The sequence below is a fragment of the Rhinolophus ferrumequinum genome, chromosome 3, assembly GCF_004115265.2.
Source record: "Rhinolophus ferrumequinum isolate MPI-CBG mRhiFer1 chromosome 3, mRhiFer1_v1.p, whole genome shotgun sequence".
Classification (NCBI taxonomy): domain Eukaryota; kingdom Metazoa; phylum Chordata; class Mammalia; order Chiroptera; family Rhinolophidae; genus Rhinolophus; species Rhinolophus ferrumequinum.
The window spans coordinates 61579185-61602235 of NC_046286.1; the positions used below are offsets into that span (position 1 = coordinate 61579185).

The following is a 23051-nucleotide window of genomic DNA, read 5'->3' on the forward strand; positions in this document are numbered from 1 at the left end:
TTTGAGAAGATGGGCTCCTCCTCCAAACCCCAGGGGGTGAAACTTGGTTGATCTAAATCAATCATAGTAATAGTAATCCCATTCATCTCTGGCAGGGACTGGGCATTGTGTCACAGTTCTGGCCAATGAGATGTAAGGAGAACACAGCTGAGGGGCTTCTGGGAAATTTTTTCCTTTCCCCTATAAAGAGATGTATATGGAGAGGGCCCTGCCCCTTCTCTGTCTCCCCTGCTTTGAAATACTGTCATGTAAGGATACACAGCTCTGCTGCCACAGCCATCTTGTGACCACGTGGGGAGGCATGACTGACACTCTTTAAGGCCATCCCTGAGCTGCAGGACCAACCCTGTAACAGCCCACTTGGAGATTTATTGTTAAACAAAACAATAAATGTCCTTGGTATTTAAGCTACTTTTGATGGGGTATTCTGTTGTTTGCAGCCAACATCTTCCAAAAGACACAAGCATGCTCACTTAGTAATGTCTCACATGTGAACTTGAAAGGAATAGGGTTTTAATCGTCCCTTTCCACATACAAGAGGTACCTCAGGCGTTGTTTATGATGAAGCAATTCATAGTTAAGACTCCTGTTGACTCAGTCCCTGAAAACTAGAACCCTCTCCCCACCAATGAAATACCAGGTAGTTAGAGACTCTTTGTAATCAACTGGTAATTAAGTGGACCCTCATTCATCAGCTTCCCTAGCAACACCTGACTGCTTGTGGAGAATCGAGGCCCAGGGTGGTGGAGGTGTTGTAGGGATAAAGCATTTACAGGCAAAGTAATACTTAAGGTGCACAGGTAACCGCTGAGCTCCATTAAATAGAGAATTTTCATGTAATCTTTTTCAGCTAATCAGTTTTAGGACTCTTCCATGGTCTTATGTCTATCCAGTTCCAGGAAGTTAGTTAATTTTCATTGCATTGTAAATTTCCACCACGTTGCATTTTAACATACTTGTGCCTTTTTTATGCAAAGAAAGATTGCACAGGCTATCAATTTGATGAACTCCTTGCAGGGATTATGTGATAAATATAATTAAAGGACCGAGATCCTTACAAAAGCAGAAAGCGTCTTCAAGTGAGTATTAGAATTCTAAATTGGTGATTTTTTTCTATGCCAGAAGCAATTTTTTTCCTCTGTGAGTCACGTCTCTGTTATGGTCATAAAAATCATTGGGGAAGTTGTGAGCACTAAAGAAGTATTTATTTAAACTGTATCTTTTCAACAATATATCTAATATATAAATCATGATAAACTATGGATATTAAATATGAGGTGTGTGCGTGATGTAAACTGTAATATAAACTATAAAATCCACTGGGAGAGCATGTGCATAAAAGTATCTATGAGTTCACTATTTTGTTCCATTTTTGCGTCTTAGAGTGTGTAAGATCATGTTACTATCCATTCTACCATCTGTATAATTCTCATCTTAACTCAAAATCCAGAAATCCAGCAGGCATTTTCAAGTGAATATAAAGATTCTTAAGTTCTTCCTGATCCTTGTAGCCCCACACAGGATGTACCCCGAGATAAGCCAGGGGAGGAAATTCAGAGACTATTTTAACAGGTTCAGTGGTCGAGGAAGTACCTTTCAATGCTGTGAACGAGAGGTCTCTTTCTGAAAAACTGTATTTATACATGTATAATGGCAGACGGCACACTGGACTTGGGCATCAAAAACACCAGGTCTCAGATCACTGTACTACCTGTGTGATTGTGGGCAGATCACTTGTCCTCTCTAAACCTCAGTTTTTTTCAGTCTCAAATTGGGGTAACAATCCCTGAATTAACTACCTCTCAAGCTTATTGTAAACTCCAAACAAAACAATAAAAATGAAATGTTCCAAATGAAGGCAATTTGGAAACTGTTAAGTGCTTTATAAATGTCAGCTACTTACAATTAATATTTTGTTTTCCTATTTCATTTCCGGAAGGTATAAGAAATGTCAACAATTTTGTTTCTGAAATAATTCCACTTACAAGCTTAACTATATCAAATTCTGTTAAATAGCCATTAGGTCACCATGGAGGAACAACCAGGTCAATATAATAGGCCACCACTACGATAGCCTCAATATTTTCCCACGTTGTGTCCTTCAGTGAAATAAACTGCGCAGCTTTAGTGCTTTAAATAATGGCTTCCTATATTTCTGCCCTTGTCATTCTTTTCAATTGTTCCAACTTGGCTGTCAGACATTTCCTGGCTGACTGAGCTGGCTAGATTCAGGTTCCAGTAGTGTACTTACGAGGTCTATTTTAGACCAAGATCCTAGGGTGCAAGACCATAGTTAGTAATTGGCTGTACAATAGGTGTTTAAACTGAAGTTTCAACTGTGATGGTAATTGTATAATCATCAGATCCAAAGTGAGGGTGAGGCAAAGTCTCTGCACGCCAAGTTACAAAGAAACACACAGACTCCTTGAACCTGAGGGCCTGAGGCTAATCAAAAGGAGTCAGAGAGTGAAGTGGATGGATATAATAGGACACGTCTTTGGAAAGAAGCTGTCTCCATCTCAAACCCAGTGAGAGGGACTTCCTAAGGGGGCTGCCAGAGACTGCAGTGAGTGGCCCACATATGGGAAAGCTAAAGCTCCACATGACAGCATAGAGGGGGCTGCCTGGGGATCAGCCTACACTCTCAGAATTCTGGGGCAAGATATGTGTGGGGTTTCCCTTGGACAAAATATAAGGTCATCTTGGGACCCATTTAAAGGGGCTAGACTGAACCCTGGATTTCTAGGGCAGGGAAGGAGTAGAATAGTGCTGCATCCCAGGAAAGACCCACATCAGTTGCTTTAACCATAGGCCAGGCATAGCACACTCAAAGCCAATCAACTCTAGGAAGGTCTCCTGGCTTCTCTCCCCACTTCCTCCTGCCCACCTCCACCCATGGTAGGGGGTCTTAAGTAGCCACTAGTAATGGGGGAGTGGTGAGCCTACACCACTGCTTTCCTGCTGGGAAAGTCAACTATAGACCTTAAGCTGGAACTGGGGAGAGACAGCCTAAGCCTTATTGTCACATGAAGTTTGATACATTTGTCTTGTACCCAACATTCTAATTTTGGAATGAAGCTGTGGTTGAGACTTAGTTACTATAGGACTATCAGTTTTCTAAAAATGAACAGAAAATACAAGGACTCTAACCAACTTTCCATCTGGGGGAAAATGAGGTTGCATTTTGATCACACTCACAAGTTGTGAATTCCAAATACTAGTTACGGTTTTAAATTAAATGGGCAAAGGTCCCTTTTCACAATGGAGTCCAGTGGCCAGTAAAAGGGAGTTGATGATAATTCATGTTGAATGACTGGAAAAAGATTTCAACCCTGAATAACACAAATACTTTGTTTCAGGCCCCCAAATTATCCAATCAACTAATAATATTTATTGTCTGTTATGTGTAAAATCCTGTTGAGTACTTTGAATATGGACATTTCTTTAGTTCAGGTTAGTAGTATTTCCCACCTAACATGATACCTTAACACATGATATGTGCTCAAAAGCATTTTCAATCTAATTATTCTTTACCATATACTTAGCACCCAGGGATGTGGCATTTTTCCAATGTTGACAACAACACTTCAGCTGAAAAATCCCCATATTTATAAAACGTGGTGCAAACCTGAGCGGAGAGTGATTATGGTCTCACTTGTATTTAACACGGTAAAGTGTTGCTCAATGGTCTAATAGGAGACAACATAATTTAAACCAGAAATATATAAGTGGGGTATCTCTTTGCCAATCAACTATGATAGTGCAGTAAAAACGAAAAATTATTGCCCAGGGGAGGTCTAGACTTGAATCTAGACTGTCACTCACTAGACCTCACGGCCCTCCTTTGTCTCCTGTGAATGGGGATTTCAAACTGGCTACCTCAGAGTGGCAGGGATGCTCAAAGAGATAACATACAGTGGAATACCCTTTGTAAACCCTAAAGTGCTGCACAAATGCAAGGGCTCAATAATAACAACAGTTTTAACATTTCGTTGATTCCACGAGCATAACATTTTACGACTATTTTCTCATTCAATCTTCGCAATCACCGCAAGAACTACTAGGTACTACTATTTCCCTCCATTTTACAGACTGAGAGATTAAGCAACTATAGTGTTCGAGATATTATATAGCGCCGCAACTTGAACCCGTAAATCCTTTAACCCCTAAGCACTAAGCAGCCGTCCTTAATGTTATTTAATAGAGGCGCTGAGCTCTCATAGGGGTTCAATAAATGTGGTTCGGTAAATTGCTATTTTAAAAGTAGATGCCTTCCACCGCGGGCCATCCACGCGAAGCCCTCTTCTCTTCTCTCTTATCTCCAAATGCTCGTTCCTGGCTTCCAGCCCTTGCCCAGGCTCCTCCCACTCCCACCTCTGCATTTCTACGCATGCGTTGTGGGACAGGCGCAGGCCCAGTGGCCGAGCCTCCGGAGAAACGCCCCGCCCCTCCCGGCCCAGCCCGGCCCCGCCCCGCCTTCTGCTGGGCGGCTTCCACTGCCTCTGGAAAACTGGAAAATGAGCTGAACCTCCGCAGCTGTTACTGTCTCCAGCGCTAATCACAGGTGATTTGGGTCTGGCCAGAAGTCCCCTTCCCTGCGCCCACTTCCAGCTCATTCCCTGGCCCGCTCCTCCGGTTCGCCCAGCAGCGACCTGGCTCTGCAAGTAAGCGGCCAGAGCGGCCGAGGTAGGTAGTTTGTGTACGGTTACCATGGAGACGATGGCGGGCCTGGCTGAGCTGGCGGGCCAGCAGGGTGAAGATGCTGCTGTGCTTTGCTCTGGCCTGGACAGATGGAGGAGGGGGCGTTGTCGGGAATGGGCGAGCCACTGTCCGCGCGGGAGGTGAGGCGACCTCCGCGGGTTCACAGAGGACCCCCTCCGGCTCTCCTTGCGGTCCCCGGACGGGGGAGAGAGGCGATGAGGGTGCTGTGCGTGCTCTTGGGGTTGGGGCGCCCTGTCTTTATATCTATACACTGAGCATTCAGCCAACTGCGTGGTGTTTAATAGAAACTCATTAATATTTGTTGGATGAGAGAATGGTAGACTTAAGGGGCTTTGTCTAGGCAGACAGTGAGCCGGCCAAAGTAATACAAATTGTATCTGGGCTCTTCTAGGCAACAGACAGAGCCTTAATAAATAAATAAGTGTATACGAGTAACAGTATAGTTAAAATATATCGTATGTATGTATAATGCTTTTTATCATCCATTTCCATGAGTATCACAGCAGGTCTTGCATCTCACCCTGATTTAGAATTACTTTAACTTAGTAGAAAAGCAATTACCCTTCTATTTGTTTTGTATCCTGTTTTGTGAGTCTATTAAATTTTGATTGCTTGTTGATTTAGCATAGCTGATATTCAATAAAATACTTACTAAAATTATGTTTTTATAAAGGAAAACACTCCTCATTTAAATTTTAAAACATAAAGAATATATGAAAACAGTGAACAAATGTCATTCCCTTTCTTTTGTCATTTCTTTTTTTAAATGCAGTTTTACATTCATGGGAGGAATTTTTCTTGTATCCTCTTAAATTGCGTAGCATTTGGTTAACGTTTTTTAAGGGCCAGGCACCATGCCGAAGCACTTTACATGAATTATGTCATTTAATTCTCAAAACAATTCTTTGAGGCAATTACTATTATTACTCCTGTTATATAGATGAGGAAACTGAGGCTTAGAGATGTTAGAAGTCTTGCCCTAGGTACATAGCTGTGAATTGTCAGAGTATTTGAATCCTTACTCTAACATCTAAGCACTTAACCACTGCCTCTTTAGATACTCATATTAACACAAAAGTAGTTCAAAATCATGGTAAGCGTTTTGAGTATTTAATCTGCAGGGAAAAGAGTATGGAGAAGGCCAGCCTTTCCCCTGTTCCAAACATCTTGATAATGCAGTGTTGCATTTAACAAGAAGGCTCAGGTTCAGGTGACTATTAGCAGCAAAGGTGAAGACTGGTCTTCATAATTAGGTATAAACTTATACATGATGACTCAGAACCTTTCCCCCAACCAATAAGAAATATTTTGTGTAAAATGGTCTCCAGTTGCAAATTTCCTAATGCAATGGTGTTTATCTGCCAGAGGTCCTGTGGACAACAAACTCAGGACAGTGATGCAAGATGGAACTCAGCTGCTTTCTTCTTTCCCTCCAAAGTCTAATTCTCTTGTTTCCTTTTAAAAGGTCCCCTTGCCCTCCTACCCCTAGATTTGCATACTCAGTGTCACCTCTGCCCCCTTCCTGTCCTCTTAGATGCCAAATATTATTGGTTCTTCTGCTCTTGGGGCACCTCTCTGGTTCTCATCTCTCTTCTTACCTGTATTTCACTTTCATTCCTATATCTTGGGCTTTCAGTACCTCATCCACTGATCACAACATTTATTAAGTTTTACTCCATGCATCGTGACTCAAAGTGAAGGCAAGAGAGGAAAAGGGGGCTGCATTTGATCTCATCTGACCACATGGCCTCAAGAATCAGATGTCATTTGAAATGAAGTCCTACCGTGTTTCTCTGAAAATAAGACCTAGCTGGACCATCAGCTCTAATGCTTCTTTTGGAGCAATAATTCTTTTTAATTAAAGTTTATTGGGGTGACAATTGCTAGTAAAGTTACATAGATTTCAGGTGTACAATTCTGTATTACATCATCTATAAATCCCATTGTGTGTTCACCACCCAGAGTCAGTTCTCCTTCCATCACCATATATTTGATCCCCTTTACCATTATCTACCACCCCCCACCCCCCTTACCCTCTGGTAACCACTAAACTGTCTGTGTCTATGAGTTTTTGTTTCTCATTTGTTAGTTTTGTTCTTTTGTTGCTTTTGGTTTATATACCACATATCAGTGAAATCATATGTGGTTCTCTGCTTTTTCTGTCTGACTTATTTCGCTTGGCATTATAATCTCAAGATCCATCCATGTTGTCACAAATGGTCCTATTTCATCTTTCCTTACCGCCGAATAGTATTCCATTGTGTATATATACTACAACTTCTTTATCTGTTCATCTATCGAACGACATTTTGGTTGTTTCCATGTCTTGGCCACTGTAAATAAAGCTGCAATGAACATTGGAGCACATGTATCTTTATGGATAAATGTTTTCAGATTTTTTGGGTAGATACCCAGGAGAGGGATTGCTGGGTCATGTGGTAATTCTATTCGTAATTTTTTGAGGAACCTCCACACTGCCTTCCATAGCAGCTGCGCCAGTCTGCATTCCCACCAACAGTGTATGAGGGTTCCTTTTTCTCCACAGCCTCTCCAACACTTGTTACTATTTGTCTTGTTGATGATAGCCATTCTGATTGGGGTGAGGTGATATCTCATTGTGGTTTTAATTTGCATTTCTCTAATGATTAGTGATGTTGAGCATTTTTTCATATGTCTATTTGCCATTTGTCCTCTTTGGAGAAATGTCTCTTCAGGTCCTCTGCCCAGTTTTCAATTGGGTTGTTTGCTTTTTTGTTGTTGAGTTTCATGAGTTCCTTGTATATTTTGGATATTAGCCCCTTATTGGAGGCACTGTTTGCAAAAATCTTCTCCCATTCAGTTGGTTGCCTCTGTTTTGTCGATGGTTTCTTTTGCTGTGCAGAAGCTTTTAAGTTTGATATAGTCCCATTCATTTATTTTAGCTTTTACTTCCCTTGCCTTTGGGGTCAAATTCATAAAACGCTCTTTGAACCCAAGGTCCATAAGTTAGTGCCTATGTTTTCTTCTATGCAGTTTATTGTTTTAGGTCTTATGCTTAAGTCTTTGATCCATTTTGAATTAATTTTGGTACATGGTGACAGATAGCAGTCCAGTTTCATTCTTTTGCACGTGGCTTTCCAGTTCTCCCAGCACCATTTATTGAAGAGGCTGTTTTTTCTCCATTGTATGTTTTTTGCTTCTTTGTCAAAAATCATCTGTCCATATTTATGTGGTTTTATTTCTGGGTTCTCAGTTCTATTCCATTGGTCTATGTGTCTGTTTTTCTGCTAATACCATGCTGTTTTGATTATTGTAGCCCTGTAGTACAAGCTAAAGTCAGGGAGTGTGATACCTCCAGCATTGTTCTTTTTTCTTAAGATTGCTTTGGCTATTCGGGGTCTTTTGTGGTTCCAAACAAATCTGATGATTTTTTTGTTCTATTTCTTTAAAAAATGCCATTGGGATTTTGATGGGGATTGCATTAAATCTGTATATTACTTTGGGTAATATGGCCATTTTTAACTATGTTAATTCTTCCAATCCATGAGCATGGAATGTCTTTCCATTTCTTTGTGTCTTCTTCAATTTCTTTTAAAAATATCTTGTAGTTTTCAGCTTATAAGACTTTCACATCCTTGGGTAAGTTTATTCCTAGGTATTTTATTCTTTTTGCTGCAATTGGAAAAGGAATTTTTTTTTAATTTCTTTTTCTGAGATTTCATTGTTAGTATATAGAAATGCAATGGACTTTTGTACGTTGATTTTGTAGCCAGCAACTTTACTGTATTCGTTGATTGTTTCTAATAGCTTTTTGGTGGAATCTTTAGGGTTTTCTATATATAGCATCATGTCATCTGCAAAGAGTGACAATTTAACTTCTTCATTCCCGATTTGGATGCCTTTTATTTCTTTCTCTTGCCTGATTGTTCTGGCGAGGACTTCCAACACTATGTTGAAAAGCAGAGGTGATAGGGGACAGCCCTGTCGTGTTCCTGAACATAGAGCAAAGGGCTTCAGTTTTTCACCGTTAATTATGAGATTAGCTGAGGGTTTGTCATATATGGCCTTTATTATGTTAAGGTATTTTCCTTCTATACCTATTTTATTAAGTGTTTTAATCATAAATGGATGTTGCATCTTGTCAAATGCTTTTTCTAAATCAATTGATATAATCATATGATTTTTGTCCTTTATTTCATTTATGTGATGTATCACATTGATGGATTTGCATATGTTGAACCATCCTTGTGCCCCTGGGATGAACCCTACATGGTCATGATAAATAATCTTTTTAATGCATTGTTGCATTCGATTTGCTAGAATTTTGTTTAGGATTTTTGCATCTTTATTCATCAGAGATATTGGTCTGTAGTTCTCTTTTTTAGTGTTGTCCTTACCAGGTTTTGGTATCAGGGTAATGTTGGCATCATAAAATGAGTTAGGGAGTATTGTCTCTTCTTCAATTTTTTGGAAGAGTTTGAGTAGGATTGGTGTTAGACCCTCTTTGAAGGTTTGGTAGAATTCACTACTGAAACCATCTAGTCCCGGACTTTTGATTTTGGGAAGGTTTTGAATGACTGATTCAATTTCGTTACGGGTGATCGATCTGTTTAGATTTTCCAGTTCTTCATGGTTCAGCCTAGGAAGGCTATATGTTTCTAAGAACTTGTCCATTTTTTTCCCTAGGTTATTGAATTTGGTGGCATATAGGCCTTCATAGTATTCTTGGATGATCCTTTGTATTTCTGTGGCATCTGTGATAACTTCCCCTTTTTCATTTCTGGTTTTGTTTATCAGTATCTTCTCTCTCTTTATCTTAGTGAGCCTAGCCAAGGGTTTGTCAATTTTGTTAATCTTTTCAAAGAACCAGCTCACATTAATTTTTTCTATTGTCTTTTTGTTCTCTATTTCATTTAATTCTCTCTGATTTTTATTATTTCCTTTCTTCTGCTGACCTTGGGTTTCATTTGTTCTCCTTTTTCTAGTTCTTTAAGGTGTAACATGAGGTTATTTATTTGGGATTTTTCTTGTTTCTTGAGATAGGCCTGTCATGATATAAATTTCCCTCTTAAAACTGCTTTTGCTGCATCCCCAAAATTTTGGTAGGATGTGTTTTCATTCTCATTTGTTTCTATGTATCTGTTGATGTCTCCTCTAATTTCTTCTTTGACCCAGTTGTTCTTTAAAAGTATGTTGTTTAATCTCCATGTATTTGTGGTTTTTTCTGCTTTATTTTTGCAGTTGATACCCAATTTCAAAGCCTTGTGATCAGAGAATATGCTTGATATGATTTCAATCTTCTTAAATTTGCTGAGTCTAGTTTTATGTCCCAATATATGTTCTATCCTTGAGAATGTTCCATGTACACTAGAAAAGAACGTATAGTCTGATGTTTTAGGATGAAGTGCGCTATATATGTCAATTATGTCCATTTCATCTAATGTGTCATTTAGGGCTGCTATTTCGTTATTTATTTTCTGTTTGGATGATGTATCCATAGCTGTCAATGATGTATTTAAGTCCCCTAGTATAATTGTGTTTTGGTCAATTTCTCGCTTTAGTTCTGCTAGTAATTGCTTGGTATATTTTAGTGCTCCCGACTGGGGGCATAAATATTGATAACTGTTATGTCTTCTTGTTGTATAGTCCCCTTTCCCATTATGAAATGTCCATTTTTGTCTCTTGTTATCTTTTTCACCCTGAAGTTTGTTTCATCTGATATCATTATGGCTACACCTGATTTTCTCTGGGTACCATTTGCTTGGAGTGTCAATTTCCATGCTTTCACTTTGAGTCTATGCTTATCCTTGTAGCTGAGATGTGTCTCTTGGAGACAGCATATGGTTGGGTTTAGTTTTTTGATCCAATCTGCTACTCTGTGCCTTTTTTATTGATGAGTTCAGTCCATTTACCTATCTTTAGTTTTCTGGTAAGACTGTGTCTCCATTGTTTCTTTGCCTTTTTGTTGTTGTCTGTTATTTCTGTGTGGTGGTATTCTATGATGTTTCCCTTTGTTTCTTATTTTATTACAGTATTCATTTCAGTTTTGTATTTTTTTTGAGTGGTTAACCTTAAGTTTATGTAAAAGAAAGTTTGATATTTAGAGTATTCCATTTTCTTTAGCATGCCTACTTTCTCCATTCCCATGTTCTGTTTCAGGCCTTTACTCTCCCTCTTTTTATGTTTTGGTTGCCACAAATTGTCCCTGTTGATGGTGGTCGAATATCCTCCTTTAGTATTTCTTGTATAGCAGGTTGTGTATTAGAAAATTCCCTCAGCTTCTGTATGTCTGGAAAGGTCTTTATTCCTCCTTCATATCTAAGGATATCTTTGCTGGGTATATTATTCTTGGCTCATAATTTCTCTCTTTCAATAGTTTGAATATTTGGTTCCACTCCCTCCTGGCTTGTAGAGTTTCTGAAAAATCTGATTGTATCATCTGAAAAATCTGAATGATATTCTAATGGGCTTTCCTTTGTAGGTTACTGTCTTCTTTTCCCTGACTACCTTGAGGATTCTTTCTTTGTTGTTGATTTTTGACAGCTTCAATACAGTGTGCCTTGGAGAAGGCCTGTTGGGGTTGAGGTAATTAGGTGTTCTATTTGCTTCTTGGATTTGAGGATCCAGTTCTTTCCACAAGTTTGGGAAGTTCTCATCGACTATTTGTTTGGATAGTCTATCTGTTCCCTTCTCTCTTTCTTCTGCTTCTGGCATACCCCTTATTCTTATATTGCTGTTTCTGATGGAGTCAGAAAGTTCTTGTAGAGTTCTTTCATTTCTTTAAAGTCTCAAGTCTCTTTCTTCTTCCATCCATATCATTTCCAGGTTTCTATCTTCGATGTCACTGATTCTTTCCTCCATCTGCTCAACTCTACTACCTAAGCTGGCTATTTCATTCTTAATTTCTTCTATTGAGTTCTTAATCTCCAGAAATTCTATTTGGTTCTTTTTTAAAATTTCAATCTCTTGGTAAAATGTTCATGTTGTTCTTTGATTGTGTTTCTGAGTTCATTAAACTGCCTTTCTGTGTTTTCTTGCATCTCGTTAAGTGTTTTCAAAGCTCCAATCTTGAATTTTTTGTCGTTTAAATCACATATTTCTATATCTTTAGGTTCATTTTCTGGAGACTTTTCACTTTCTTTCTGAGCTGTCTTGTTGCCTTGGTTATTCATGGCAATTAATGATTTATTATTTCTCTTCCTAGACATCTACAGGAGTGGGTTCTGCAACAGGTTGATAGGAAGAGGTCTTTGTTTTGTTTTCCAGTGCGTGTTTGTAGAATGTTTTATTTTCTCTCCGACTGCAGCCTTTTTTCCTCTTTCACACTGTAGTGTTATGTTTTCTCTGCACTATTCCAGCTTCTCACACAATGAGGGGATTCCTTGGAAGGCAGGCTTCTCCTCTGTTAACAATTCGCCTGGTTCATAGGGCACCGTGTCCCTGTGGGGATGCAGAGAGCTTTTGAAGTTCCAAAGCTCTTCCTGCACCAGATTCAGAGCCCGTGTGTTTCAGCAGTTCTGTTTACTCTTGCAGGGATCCGTTCAGATAGGTGGGGACAGGGGCAGGGTGAGTTGTGAGAGGTGGCCCAGAGCAATGGTGGCGACCTCCACTACAGTCAGTCCTGCTTCCACAGCTCCCTCCCCTTTGCCAGAACTAGTTGGGCTGCAAATCTGTGTCTGCAGACCACAGTTCTCAGAACTGCAAATATTCTGTTCTTTTGATCTGACACTGCTACTCTTCCACTTCTAGCACTGGGCAGGTGGGGGTGGGGCGAGCTCTGGGAGGGTAGAGAGGGGGCGGCTAGTCTCAGTGCCTAAGGCTTCCGTTCTCTGCTCGGCAGTGAGGGCTTCAACCACTGTTTTCAGCCTTCTTCCCTCAGTCTTTGCTCCTAGGTCTCTGCCGTGAGCGTTGGGTTCAGCCGTGTTATATGCTGTCCCCTTAGTGCTGTGGGCCATAAACGGAGCCCTGGCAATCCGAGTTCTTCCCTCTCCCACAGCTGCGGTAGTTCCGGGGTGCAGCGAGCTCAGAGCACTGAGCTAGGTCTGTGTCCTGCGCCCGCAGGGCTCCCTCACCGCACTTCTCCCTTTCCTCCTCCCCGCTTATGCGATTTGCCCACCTTTAGGTGAATTCAGTAGTGAGACTCTTCGTCTTGCCTGTCTGCTGTGCAGGGAGTCCTTTGTGGAGTTATAGTTGTTCAATTTGTTGTAAATTCCAGGGGAGATTTCCAGAGGCTCACCTCACGCTGCCATTTTGATGACGTCTCTGGAGCAATAATTAATATAAGGCCTTATTTTACTATAAGACTGGGTCTTATCTAACATAATATAAGACATGGTCTTATATTAATTATTGCTCCAAAAGACGCATTAGAGCTGATGGTCCAGCTAGGTCCTATTTTTGGGGAAACACGGTATATGCTTTCCTAATCCACTGTCATGAATGTCTCCAATTAAAGATGCTATGCAGACAGACTTCATTTGGATATTTCCTAGCTCAGGTTTGTATTTGAAAATGGAATCTAGTGATTACGCAAGTGTTGATCTTCAGTCGTGCCTCATGTGAAGAACTGGGGCTCAGAGTCTAGTGGGCAACACCAGGTACACAGGCATTTCCAGCACAGTGAGAGGGTGTACTGGCAGACCAACTGGGGGCATTGTGGGGTACAGGGGAGAGCCTAACAGGCTGGAAGGGTGGGACAGGCATGTCCAGGAAAGCTTTCATGAAAACCTCTAAGAGTTAGTTGGACCATTATAGAAGAACTGCCTGATTTTTGTCCTTTTTAGTCTTTTCCCTCCTTTCCATCCTGCCCATCCCTGCCAGATCACATCATGCCCCCAAATCTTTTAATTTTCTCATCAGCTTTTATTTAATTTCTTGGCCTGCCATTCAATTCTCTCTCTGGCCCAATTTCAGTCTTCATTTCCAGAGGTCCTTCTTGTCCTACACGCATCCCGTATGTTCTTGACGCTTTGCCTTGGCTCACTCATTGACTTTGCTGGAAATTCCTTCTCTACTCCAGCCCCAATATCAGCCATTGCCACTTGCTCAAATTCAGCCTAATTTTCCAGATCCCAGCTCAAGCATCACCAGGAAGTCTACTTGCTTGACACCTCCTAATCATAAATCCCTTCCCTTTTTGTAGTCACATGGTAGTTTATTTTGTTTAACTGCCTCCATCAGTTTCTACCTTGCATTAAAATCATCTGGGTACAAGCAGAGCTGATACTCAGCTGGCACACACCAAGAAGGCCCTTCCAGTTGTGAAAATACTGGCATGTCTCTATATTGGTGTGTAAATAGCTGCAGCCCGGAGGCTTCTGAGTACCCTACTTGCCACCCCTTCATCTAGCGGGTAATAGTTTGAATATCATCTCTGGGCATATGTCATAGCATTTGTTGCTATTGTTTTAAGACTGTCTCTTTCACAGACTCGTTGTGGGGATTAATTGAGATGCTGAACTCCAGAGTACTTAACATAGTGCTTGGTATTAAAGTAAATGTTTAACTAGCATTAGTGGTCCTTCTTGTCTGAAAGTGAAGACAAAATTTATTTCTGTCTGTGTTCCTAGAGATCCAACTTTGCACATAGGAAATTATTAATCAATTCTAGCTGAATGGATTTGTTCCAGTTGTCAGGAGAATTTTTGTAAAGTTAAAATATCTGTGATACTATTGTGTCATGGTTCAGGTATACTTTACTGTAACTACTAGACAAGCTTTCCAACTCTGAGTGATTGTTTTATAAATTGGCAAAAACCATCTGTAATGAGAATTTGTAATTTAACAGATATGAAGAAAAAATCCTCCCACCCCCCCAAAAAGGAAAACCACTTCCAACTCAGTTCACTTGTATTATTGAACATTTCCATTTTCATTTGGTTCATAATATATTAATATAATAACAGATTAACTGCATATCTTGCACTATTAAAACAGTTTCTCACAATATAACTGTTAAAGTGAAATTTGGGGGGAAGAGAGAGGAAAGTGGAGAGAGAACATTGTGTGGAATTTATGGTAAAAATTTACAAAAAGATTTTTAAGCCCACTCTTTACATTGTTAACACCAGTATTTGATCAGTCTAAATTCCCGTATGTTCAAATAATTTACAGAATTCCTAGAGATTGACCTGAATTCCTGCTTCAGTACTCTATGAAAGAGTATAGTTTTCAATGCAAAATAAAATACAGCCAGGAAGAGCCTTAGTCAGGAATGATGATCCATTATTACTCATCTCAAGCCCTTTCTCTCTTTATTAGGTTTGCCACATCACCTTTGGACTTTGCTAGACTTATTAGTGCCCTGTGGGGCTGAGAGAGTTGCAAACCTAATTTGAGTTCTGGAAAAAAACTTGTTCATTGTACTGAAGCTTCTCTCGCTAAGTGGTATAATTTCTTGCTGCAGTGGGCCTTTTAAAAACAAACAAACCTGTCATGGCCAATTAACTTAGATGTTTATATTATTCATCTGAAAATAATATATGTAGAAAATACTTTATATATATGTTAATAATTAGCATTGAATATTTGTTAAATAAAGAACCAGTCACATCATATTAGAAGTAAAATGTACCACATCTGCCATAGATTTTGTTAGTTGTTTTAATGTATATAGTAATTCTGGAAACCTTGCTTAAATTTTAACTCTTCTATCAAAAATTCCTAGAATAGTAAATTACTTATCTAGTAAATTTTTACTGTTTTACCTCAACACCTGGCCTTTCCATATGAAAGGAATGGCATATTGTTTGTAGTTTTCATCACATTCTTTTCTTTAAAAACTCTTAGGGTGGGGTCTGGGTAGAATTAAATAAATATTCTTGTTGTCTGTCGTTATGTAATGCATCATAACATAGTAAATTCTCTTGTATTTGTCTAAGAAATCACCTGTTGATTCTATTCATGGAAATGGAGTCTTTTTAGTTTCCTTGGGCATGTCACAGTTTCGTTTTTTTTCTTTTTTACAGAAGTTATTCTAAAATTGGACAGCTGAAATATATGAATAATTTCCAGACCTGTCTCCCTAGAGATATAACATTTTCAGGGGATTAGAGTTTTGAGGTATTTTTTTTTTCTCTTAATGAACGCCTAATGCCATATACTAATTAGAATCAAGTTTTGAGAACCTTGACTGTTGTAAAGTTTAGAGCTGGCAGAGGTGTCTTGCCAAGTTAACCAGGCCTCCATGGAACACACCCACATTTAAGAAGAAGCTGCATTCTCAGGGCCCTTGTGTATGATTTTAACTCTTTGGCTGAGGGAGGTGGCCTGAGCAAGGATCATTTGATACTGATATTTGGTATTTATTTTTCTAGGATACTACCACAAATTGAAGATGATTTGAATCAATTAATTCAAGTATATTATGGGCCAATGTGGGGCTGAACCTTTCTCTGAGTTTACAGACTACATTTATAAAAGCAAATGCAGTTTGGAAACAGACCCCCTGTCTAAATTTAACCTTATACTAGCATTTTGTGTGGAGGGCAGTAGGAAAGGAAAGGAAACTTCAGTTAAAAATTTAATGGAACCCCACCTCCTGCAGTTTTTTTTTTTTTTTTAAATAGATTGGAGGATATCAGATGGTTTTCTTAGTCCATCGTTTATGACTTGTCCTCTTTCTCTTCAGGTTTAGCTTTCATTCTCAGTCTCTACCCTGTGCATCATTTGCCTCAATCACATATATTCATAACTGTGCACATCAGCCTATATCTTTGAAAGCTCTTCTCCCATCCTAATCTTCTAACTGTAACTGCCTGGTAGATTTTTAATTAAAACTTGTTCTTCATTTTTTCAAGTTTAATATAGAGGGATGATTTCAGCATATATGGGTGGGATTAAGTACTCCTTTCTAAACTACTGGATGAAAATAATTGATATTTTGTACCATATATTTGCAGGGTGTGGTGTCAACCTGAAGAACATTTTACTTTAAAAGGAAAGATGCTGTCTCCAAATGATAAAAAGTTAGAAAAGCTGGATCTGTTTTATCGACCTTCAGTGGCCAAGCCGAAGACCAGTGCAGAAATCATAAGTGAAGCACGAAATGCATTGAGGACAATTAGGACCCAAAGACCATTCACACCACGGGAAGACCAAAGAAAACTATTCGGACCTGCATCTTCAAGGACTCCAGAAAATAGACCCCCTTCCTCCTTCAGGTATATGACATTTCTCTTGCCTGTACACTCAGATATGTAAGCCACCAGATGGCATTTTCCCTTAATTCTATTTAAGTATAGTTGCTTTTTAAAGTTTGACTTCTAATTATACCTCTTCTATCTGTTCAAGATTCCTAAAGATAATTCCAGACCTTGGGTCCAAGAAGTTGGTTTGCAGAGGTTATTAGTGGTTATCATGCCAACTTAATAAAGTGATATGACCAAAGCTTTAAAAAAAAAATCACTATATACATTTCTTTTCATTATTCAGTACTTTTAATCCTAAAAGCAATGAAATGACTTATTAATAAAATGTCATGTTTTCAATGTCTTAATTTTTAAAAAAATTACATTTCTCAAGGCTTATGCATCGAATGCTTTTGTCTTGGAATAGAGTTAACTCACATATACTAGAAATAAAAGAAATGATTCTTCACAAAGTAACACTTGTGTTCCATCTCCTGTGCTAGCCTCCATGCGTCCAGTTTTGAACCATCTGATCCCAGGCCCATCTCTAGAGCACGTCTCAGCCCACTAGATCTTGTGAGTACTTTATCATAGCATGAGTGCTGTGAAATGGAATTAATAAAAAATATTTGGAATCAGCACTAATATAAGCTAAGGAAATGGTTACATAGACCCAAATTGACTAATTACATAGACTAATAATTTAATATGAAAGCAAATTCTTTTATACTTTTTCAAATATAATGGTTAGTGTCTGATGAAACATTTTTATTATTTACCTATAGTTTAATAATAAAGAATTTTAGAAATATAGAGTAACCTGGCAAAAAAAATGTTTAAACATATTTTAAGAGTTATGCATATATATTACTTTATTTGTTTTACTTTTTATATGTACAGATAAATACATGTACATATAGACTCAAAGATTTGCTACAAAAACAACTCCAACAGTCTCCTGTCCCTTATTCTTCATTCTCACTTCTCCAGAGGCTCTTACTTCAAACTCTTTTGGCACATTCTTTTGGTATTTACATCCAAATTCCTAAATAACACAGTGTGTTGCTGCTCTATGATTTATGAGCTGGAGGAATTATCTAATGACTTCCTGCTATGGAAGATGAAGATTTAACTCTTGTCTGTCCTCCCACGCCTCCTCACAACACATTCGCCTTTTCTGTCTTCACCGCCGCTTTCTACATAGATATTTCATCATTTCGGTTAGATCCCTTTTCTCGGACTGTGATTGTAGAAACACTGTTTACAGCTGAACCTTGAACTAATGATGATTGCTTCTCCTTCCCTGCACCACTTTTTGTTTTTCCTGGCAGTAATAATCGCCTTGCTTTTTCAGTTTTATATTAGTACTATTTCAACCCAAACTCTTCCCCAGTGGTCCACATCTCCTTCGTATATTCATTCACATGAGGTATTCTGTTGATTCATCTCTTAGGAGAACTTTCCGCAGTCCCTGCTGGACTACTTGCCTGGGAATCTATCTGTCTCTCCTCCCTCTCCTGCTAGCTTCCCTGTTTTCTATATCCCAAGTATTTCTCTTTCTTGATTTACTCTTGTTTTGGGGGAACACTTCCTCCAATAACTTCTTGAAAAAGGGTGTATGGGAAGTCAATTATTTGAGACCTTGATGGCTGTTTTTTCCTCTTTAGAAGTTTGAAGGATTTTCTTTGTTCCCAGTGTTCTGAAATTTCATGATAACGGGCCTTTGTGTTTGTCCGTTTTCATCCATCATGCTGGGCACTTTCAATGTGGAATCTCTTGCCCTTCAACTCTGGGAAATATCCTTGAATTATTTTGCTGTGTCTTCCCCTCTTCTCTGTTCTGTTTGCTCTTTATGGAATTTATTATTCGGATGTGGGATCCGAACAGGAGTGGCACTCCGATTTTCTTACTTTCTCTTTTCTGTTTCTCATCTTTTTTTTAGAAGAAATATTATTCTCTAATCCTTTTATTGAGTTCTTTTCATTTCTGCTATCATAATTTTAATTTCCAAAAGCTTTTACCCTTCTAAATTATCTTTTTAAATACGTAGTATTCTGTTCTTGTTTTATGATTATAGCATCTTATCTATGTATATTAATGATAGTTTTTATTTTTTAGTTGTTTTCTTCTTCCTTTAAAATCTGCAGCACATGTGTGTTAACAGAAATTTATTTTCTCACAGTTCTAAAGGTTAGAAGTCTGAGATCAAGGTGGCAGCTGGATTAATTCCTTCTGAGGCTGTTCAGCTTGGCTTGTGTATGGCCGTCTTGTCTCTGTGTCTTCACATGGTCTTTCCTCTGTGTCTTGTTGCATTTTTCTGTTTGTTTGGGTCTCTGTTTTTCATATCAGAGATTCTCCTCTGGTAGCTCATGCTGCTTGTCTGGCTGCCCTTATTTGACAGTGGAAGCATGTGGAATGGATTGGTCAACCCATAAGTGATACCTACCCACACCTACATTTAGGAGGTCTGCTGGGCTGTGTTGTTTGTGAAAATCCCAATGGCAGTATCTTTCGGGCTTTCCTTGTGAGCTAATCAATTCTCTGTAGAAGTATCTTTCAAGCTCTTGCCTGGAAGATAAAGGCTGGTTGCTAACTTCCAGGTAGAAGAAGGTAAGAATACCTAGCATTCAGTAGATAAGTATTCCATTAATATCTGTGTTTACAGTAAGTACTCTCACCCTCAGCTGTGCCTCATTAGCCTGATACTTGAGACAAAAAACCTCCCATCTACTCCTGGGTTCTGTAGCCTGACTGGAGCTGAGAGGAAAGGGGTCACACAGACTTTCAGCCAGTCCTCCTTATTTTAGGCACCACACCCCTAGTGCCCCTGAAACCATAAGTACCTGGTGATACCAATTCCTTAGACTTTTATGGAATTGGGGTGTGACTGAAGCTGCTTCTCAGTTTTTATTACTGTATGTGTGTCTGCCTGTGTGTGTGTGTGTGTGTGTGTGTGTATTTGATGAACTATGTGAAAGGAAGTTGCAGACTTACTTTTATACAACTTAAATCCATAAAAATGTAAGTGTGCATCTCATATGAACAAGGACAGTTTCCTATATAACCACGGTGCTATCATTACAGCTCAGAAAATTAACATTGCTCAGTAGTATCATTTAATGTATAGTCCATATCCAAATGACCCCAATTATCTCAAAGTATATCTTACATTCTTCAGTCTGCCTCTGTGAGGAAGCTTATCCTTGTTCTTGTATTGCAGATGACAAAAATAAGATTCTAGACTACTACGCATGAACCAATGTGCGATGAATATTTTGCCAGCCAGCCATTGTTGACACGTGGCTTCTTGCACCTACAGCCTTGGGTTTTGAGCTCACTACAGAAAGAGAACCCCCAGTTTGGCAGCCCAGTGGTTCTGCCTGGTTGTAGAATGACTCTCTTGTACGATTCTGTCATTTGGCCTCTATGAAGTGTTTTTAATAATCGCTGTAGTCTTTTGGGACCCACTCAGTTTCTGCCTACTCTTTCCTAAAAAATCTATTTCCAGAGGTAACCTGGTCCTTGTCAAATGTGTGCAGTTCTTGGACTGTAGGAATAGCTGTTATGCAAAGATAAAGTTGGCATTTGCTTCTGTTTATGGTCATTGCAATTAAATTTCTTTACTGCAGAATGGTTGGGTGCTGTGTGCAAAGTAAAAGTGGGCTAAGAAATCCCCATGGTAAGTTAAATAACTCTTGTAGTCTGGAATATTTTTGTTATAGTGGATTATACGAGGGTCTTAAGTATGTTTCCTTTTAAACAATAGTTACAGTTGGGAGCTCCCAGTCAAAAAATTCTGAAAGTGGCCTCATGCCACCTGCCCTTCCACCTTCTTTCCTCTTTTACACTTCACCTTTTAATGAACCCTTTCACTCTGGTAACCACTAAATTGACAGAGGGAAGAGATAAGGGGAAATCAGAGTGGAAGGAGAGGAAGGGGGATAAAGGCGACAGCTGGAGAGTAGGGCGGAGTATCTCACAGTTCAGGGACACACTTGCTGAAAGAATTTGTGAAGACTTAACTAATTGAATTTCAGCACTTTTTGGATCTAGGCCACTTTTTCAGGCTAGTTTGCCTTTTTATAATACCTCAACCAGGAGTCAGACTGAGTGGAGGAACCCTGAGAGCACCTCGTTCTAGCTCTTCCATTTAACAAATCAGGGTAACCCTTTGCGCTTGCAGGCCTACCCTTCTCTCTGTTTCTCTCCCATGTCTGGTCTGTGTTCCCCTCCACACCCTCCAGAAGGCTGTGGGCTGCCTACACAGGGATGACCTGGCTTTCAGAGGATGATGGAAAAACTGATGTCCTTGGTCCTGACCACACAGGCCTTGGCCGGCCAGCCTGACCAGTGCACCAGGATTCCCGTTAGCCCCTGTCTCTTAGAACACGGGGACATCCATTAACATTTATATCTTCCTGCCCTATAGGAATGCCTGGGTACGTCTTTTTCCCCCTTAGCAGCTCCCCACCTTCCCATGACAGCTCTGAGATGTGCGGCTATTGTGTGGTGGTAGTTACTCCTATTTTTCATTCGGCTGCTCTGGTTAGCTGGTGTTCAGACTTACACACACAGGAACTGTTGCTGTCATGCTGTGGGTTGTATAAAGTAGGAAAGGACACGTGACCATGTGAATAAATAGGAAATTTTGTCTTTCATCATTATTGTCAAAGCAGAATTCTCCCTACGTCTCCTAACCTTACAAAGCCTCATTATTTAAGCTCCAGGTATTTTATTAACGTTTTTATTGACATACAGAAAAGACACAGATCCTAAGAATGCAGCTTGATCAATTTACACAAACTCCACATGCTGAATAACCAGGATTCAAAAAGGAAAACAGACCATTACCAGCGTTGCACATACTGCCTCCCCATGGTGGCTACTGTTCTGACTTCTCACTGCAGAGATCAGCTTGAGCTACTATTTTTATATTTTACAGAAACCAATTGCCAAGTATTTGACAAGTAAAACAAAATTTCATATATTTTTTAAAAGAAAGGGACTTAGAAGCCTATATGTACCTTGAGGATAGGCGAGATCCAGGGTAAGGAAAAACAGAATGAGATTGTCAGAGAAGTGTTTCTTCTTTCACTATTTTTGAAAGGAACGGTAACATTACAGCAGCGAGTCTCATGCTGAGAGTGACAGAGGAGCCCGGAGCACCTGTGGAGAAACTCATGGTAATAGGAGTGCACATACCGTTGCCACATCCGCAGGTTATGTGCTTGGGGGGATTTTAATGTTTGCTTTCTAACTTCCCAGAGGTCTTTTAGAGAGGGAGAGAGAGACGGAAAAAGAAAGAGAGAGAGAGAGCGACCTGTTGCTTTACCAATTAAATCATAACTTTTTGGGTTGGGATGTCATAGACTCCCTTTTCCAGCCTTTGTGTAGCATAGGGGGGACCCTGCCTTCCCACCCGGTGATCCCCAGGAGCCATGTCAGAAGGTGATCAGGGCCCACATTGCTGGGAGGAGTCGGGGCCAGCCAGAGCCCTTCAATGTCCTAGGAATTTTGTCTTCTTTGATTTGGTTGTTCTATGACAATAGTCTTTCAGTCTTCACTGGACTCTAGCAGTTTTATCAACCAGAACAAATGTTAAATTTGACTTTCCAGTGCCCTTGATCATACTCAAGTCACTGGTTTGTGTCATGACACAAAACGTGAGGGAGAGAAGGTTCTCAAGCGAAGCTCTGAACTTACTCGCACCATTCTCTGAATTCTAAAATGACGTGAATTGTATAAGAAAAAACTTCTGTGGGCTTGCTTCACAAAAGCCACTTTGCTCCACAAAGCAGAAGAACGTTTCATAGAACCTGGTGTGACAGAAACTGATGGCTTGTTTAGTAGTTTTCCCTAAATTATAAACATGTATCAGTTTATATTTTAAGTAGTCCAGTGAGCTAATATGTTTAAATGGGATAAATAATTTCGTAAAGGTCAGCAGTAAAATGGAACTAATTTCTCATTATATAAACAATGACTAATTTTGTGCTAGGAAAATAATGTCTTCTATCAAGGAGCAGTTAAGGGGCATTATGTTGCCATCCAGAGATTATTCAGTTATTCTCTTTTGGGAAAAATTAGCTTTGCAAAACTGTATTTTCCCTTTTTATAAGATCATGTGTTTAGTACCTCACACATGTAAAAGTTAAGGCATCTGTACAAGAAAACAAGAAAACATCTGCTTTATCTGCATTATTAGTATTTGGCAGACTTCTT

The 23051-nt window shown here is 39.5% G+C and overlaps 1 protein-coding gene across 5 annotated transcripts in view; it reads left to right on the forward strand.

The window, feature by feature from the left end:
* Positions 1 to 4372: 4372 nt before the first annotated feature.
* ARMC2 (armadillo repeat containing 2) overlaps positions 4373 to 23051 on the forward strand; it is a 177447-nt gene continuing 158768 nt past the window's right edge. Inside the window, exons 1-4 of one of the 5 annotated variants that reach the window (XM_033097793.1) lie at positions 4373 to 4686; positions 15669 to 15762; positions 16602 to 16862; positions 17333 to 17405. In XM_033097793.1, coding sequence (XP_032953684.1) covers positions 16645 to 16862; positions 17333 to 17405 — 291 coding nt within the window. In that variant the 5' untranslated portion in view covers positions 4373 to 4686; positions 15669 to 15762; positions 16602 to 16644. Of the gene's footprint in view, positions 4687 to 4740; positions 4842 to 15668; positions 15763 to 16601; positions 16863 to 17332; positions 17406 to 23051 lie in introns of those variants that run through there. The other 4 variants (XM_033097804.1, XM_033097821.1, XM_033097784.1 and 1 more) reach the window with 4 other exon arrangements.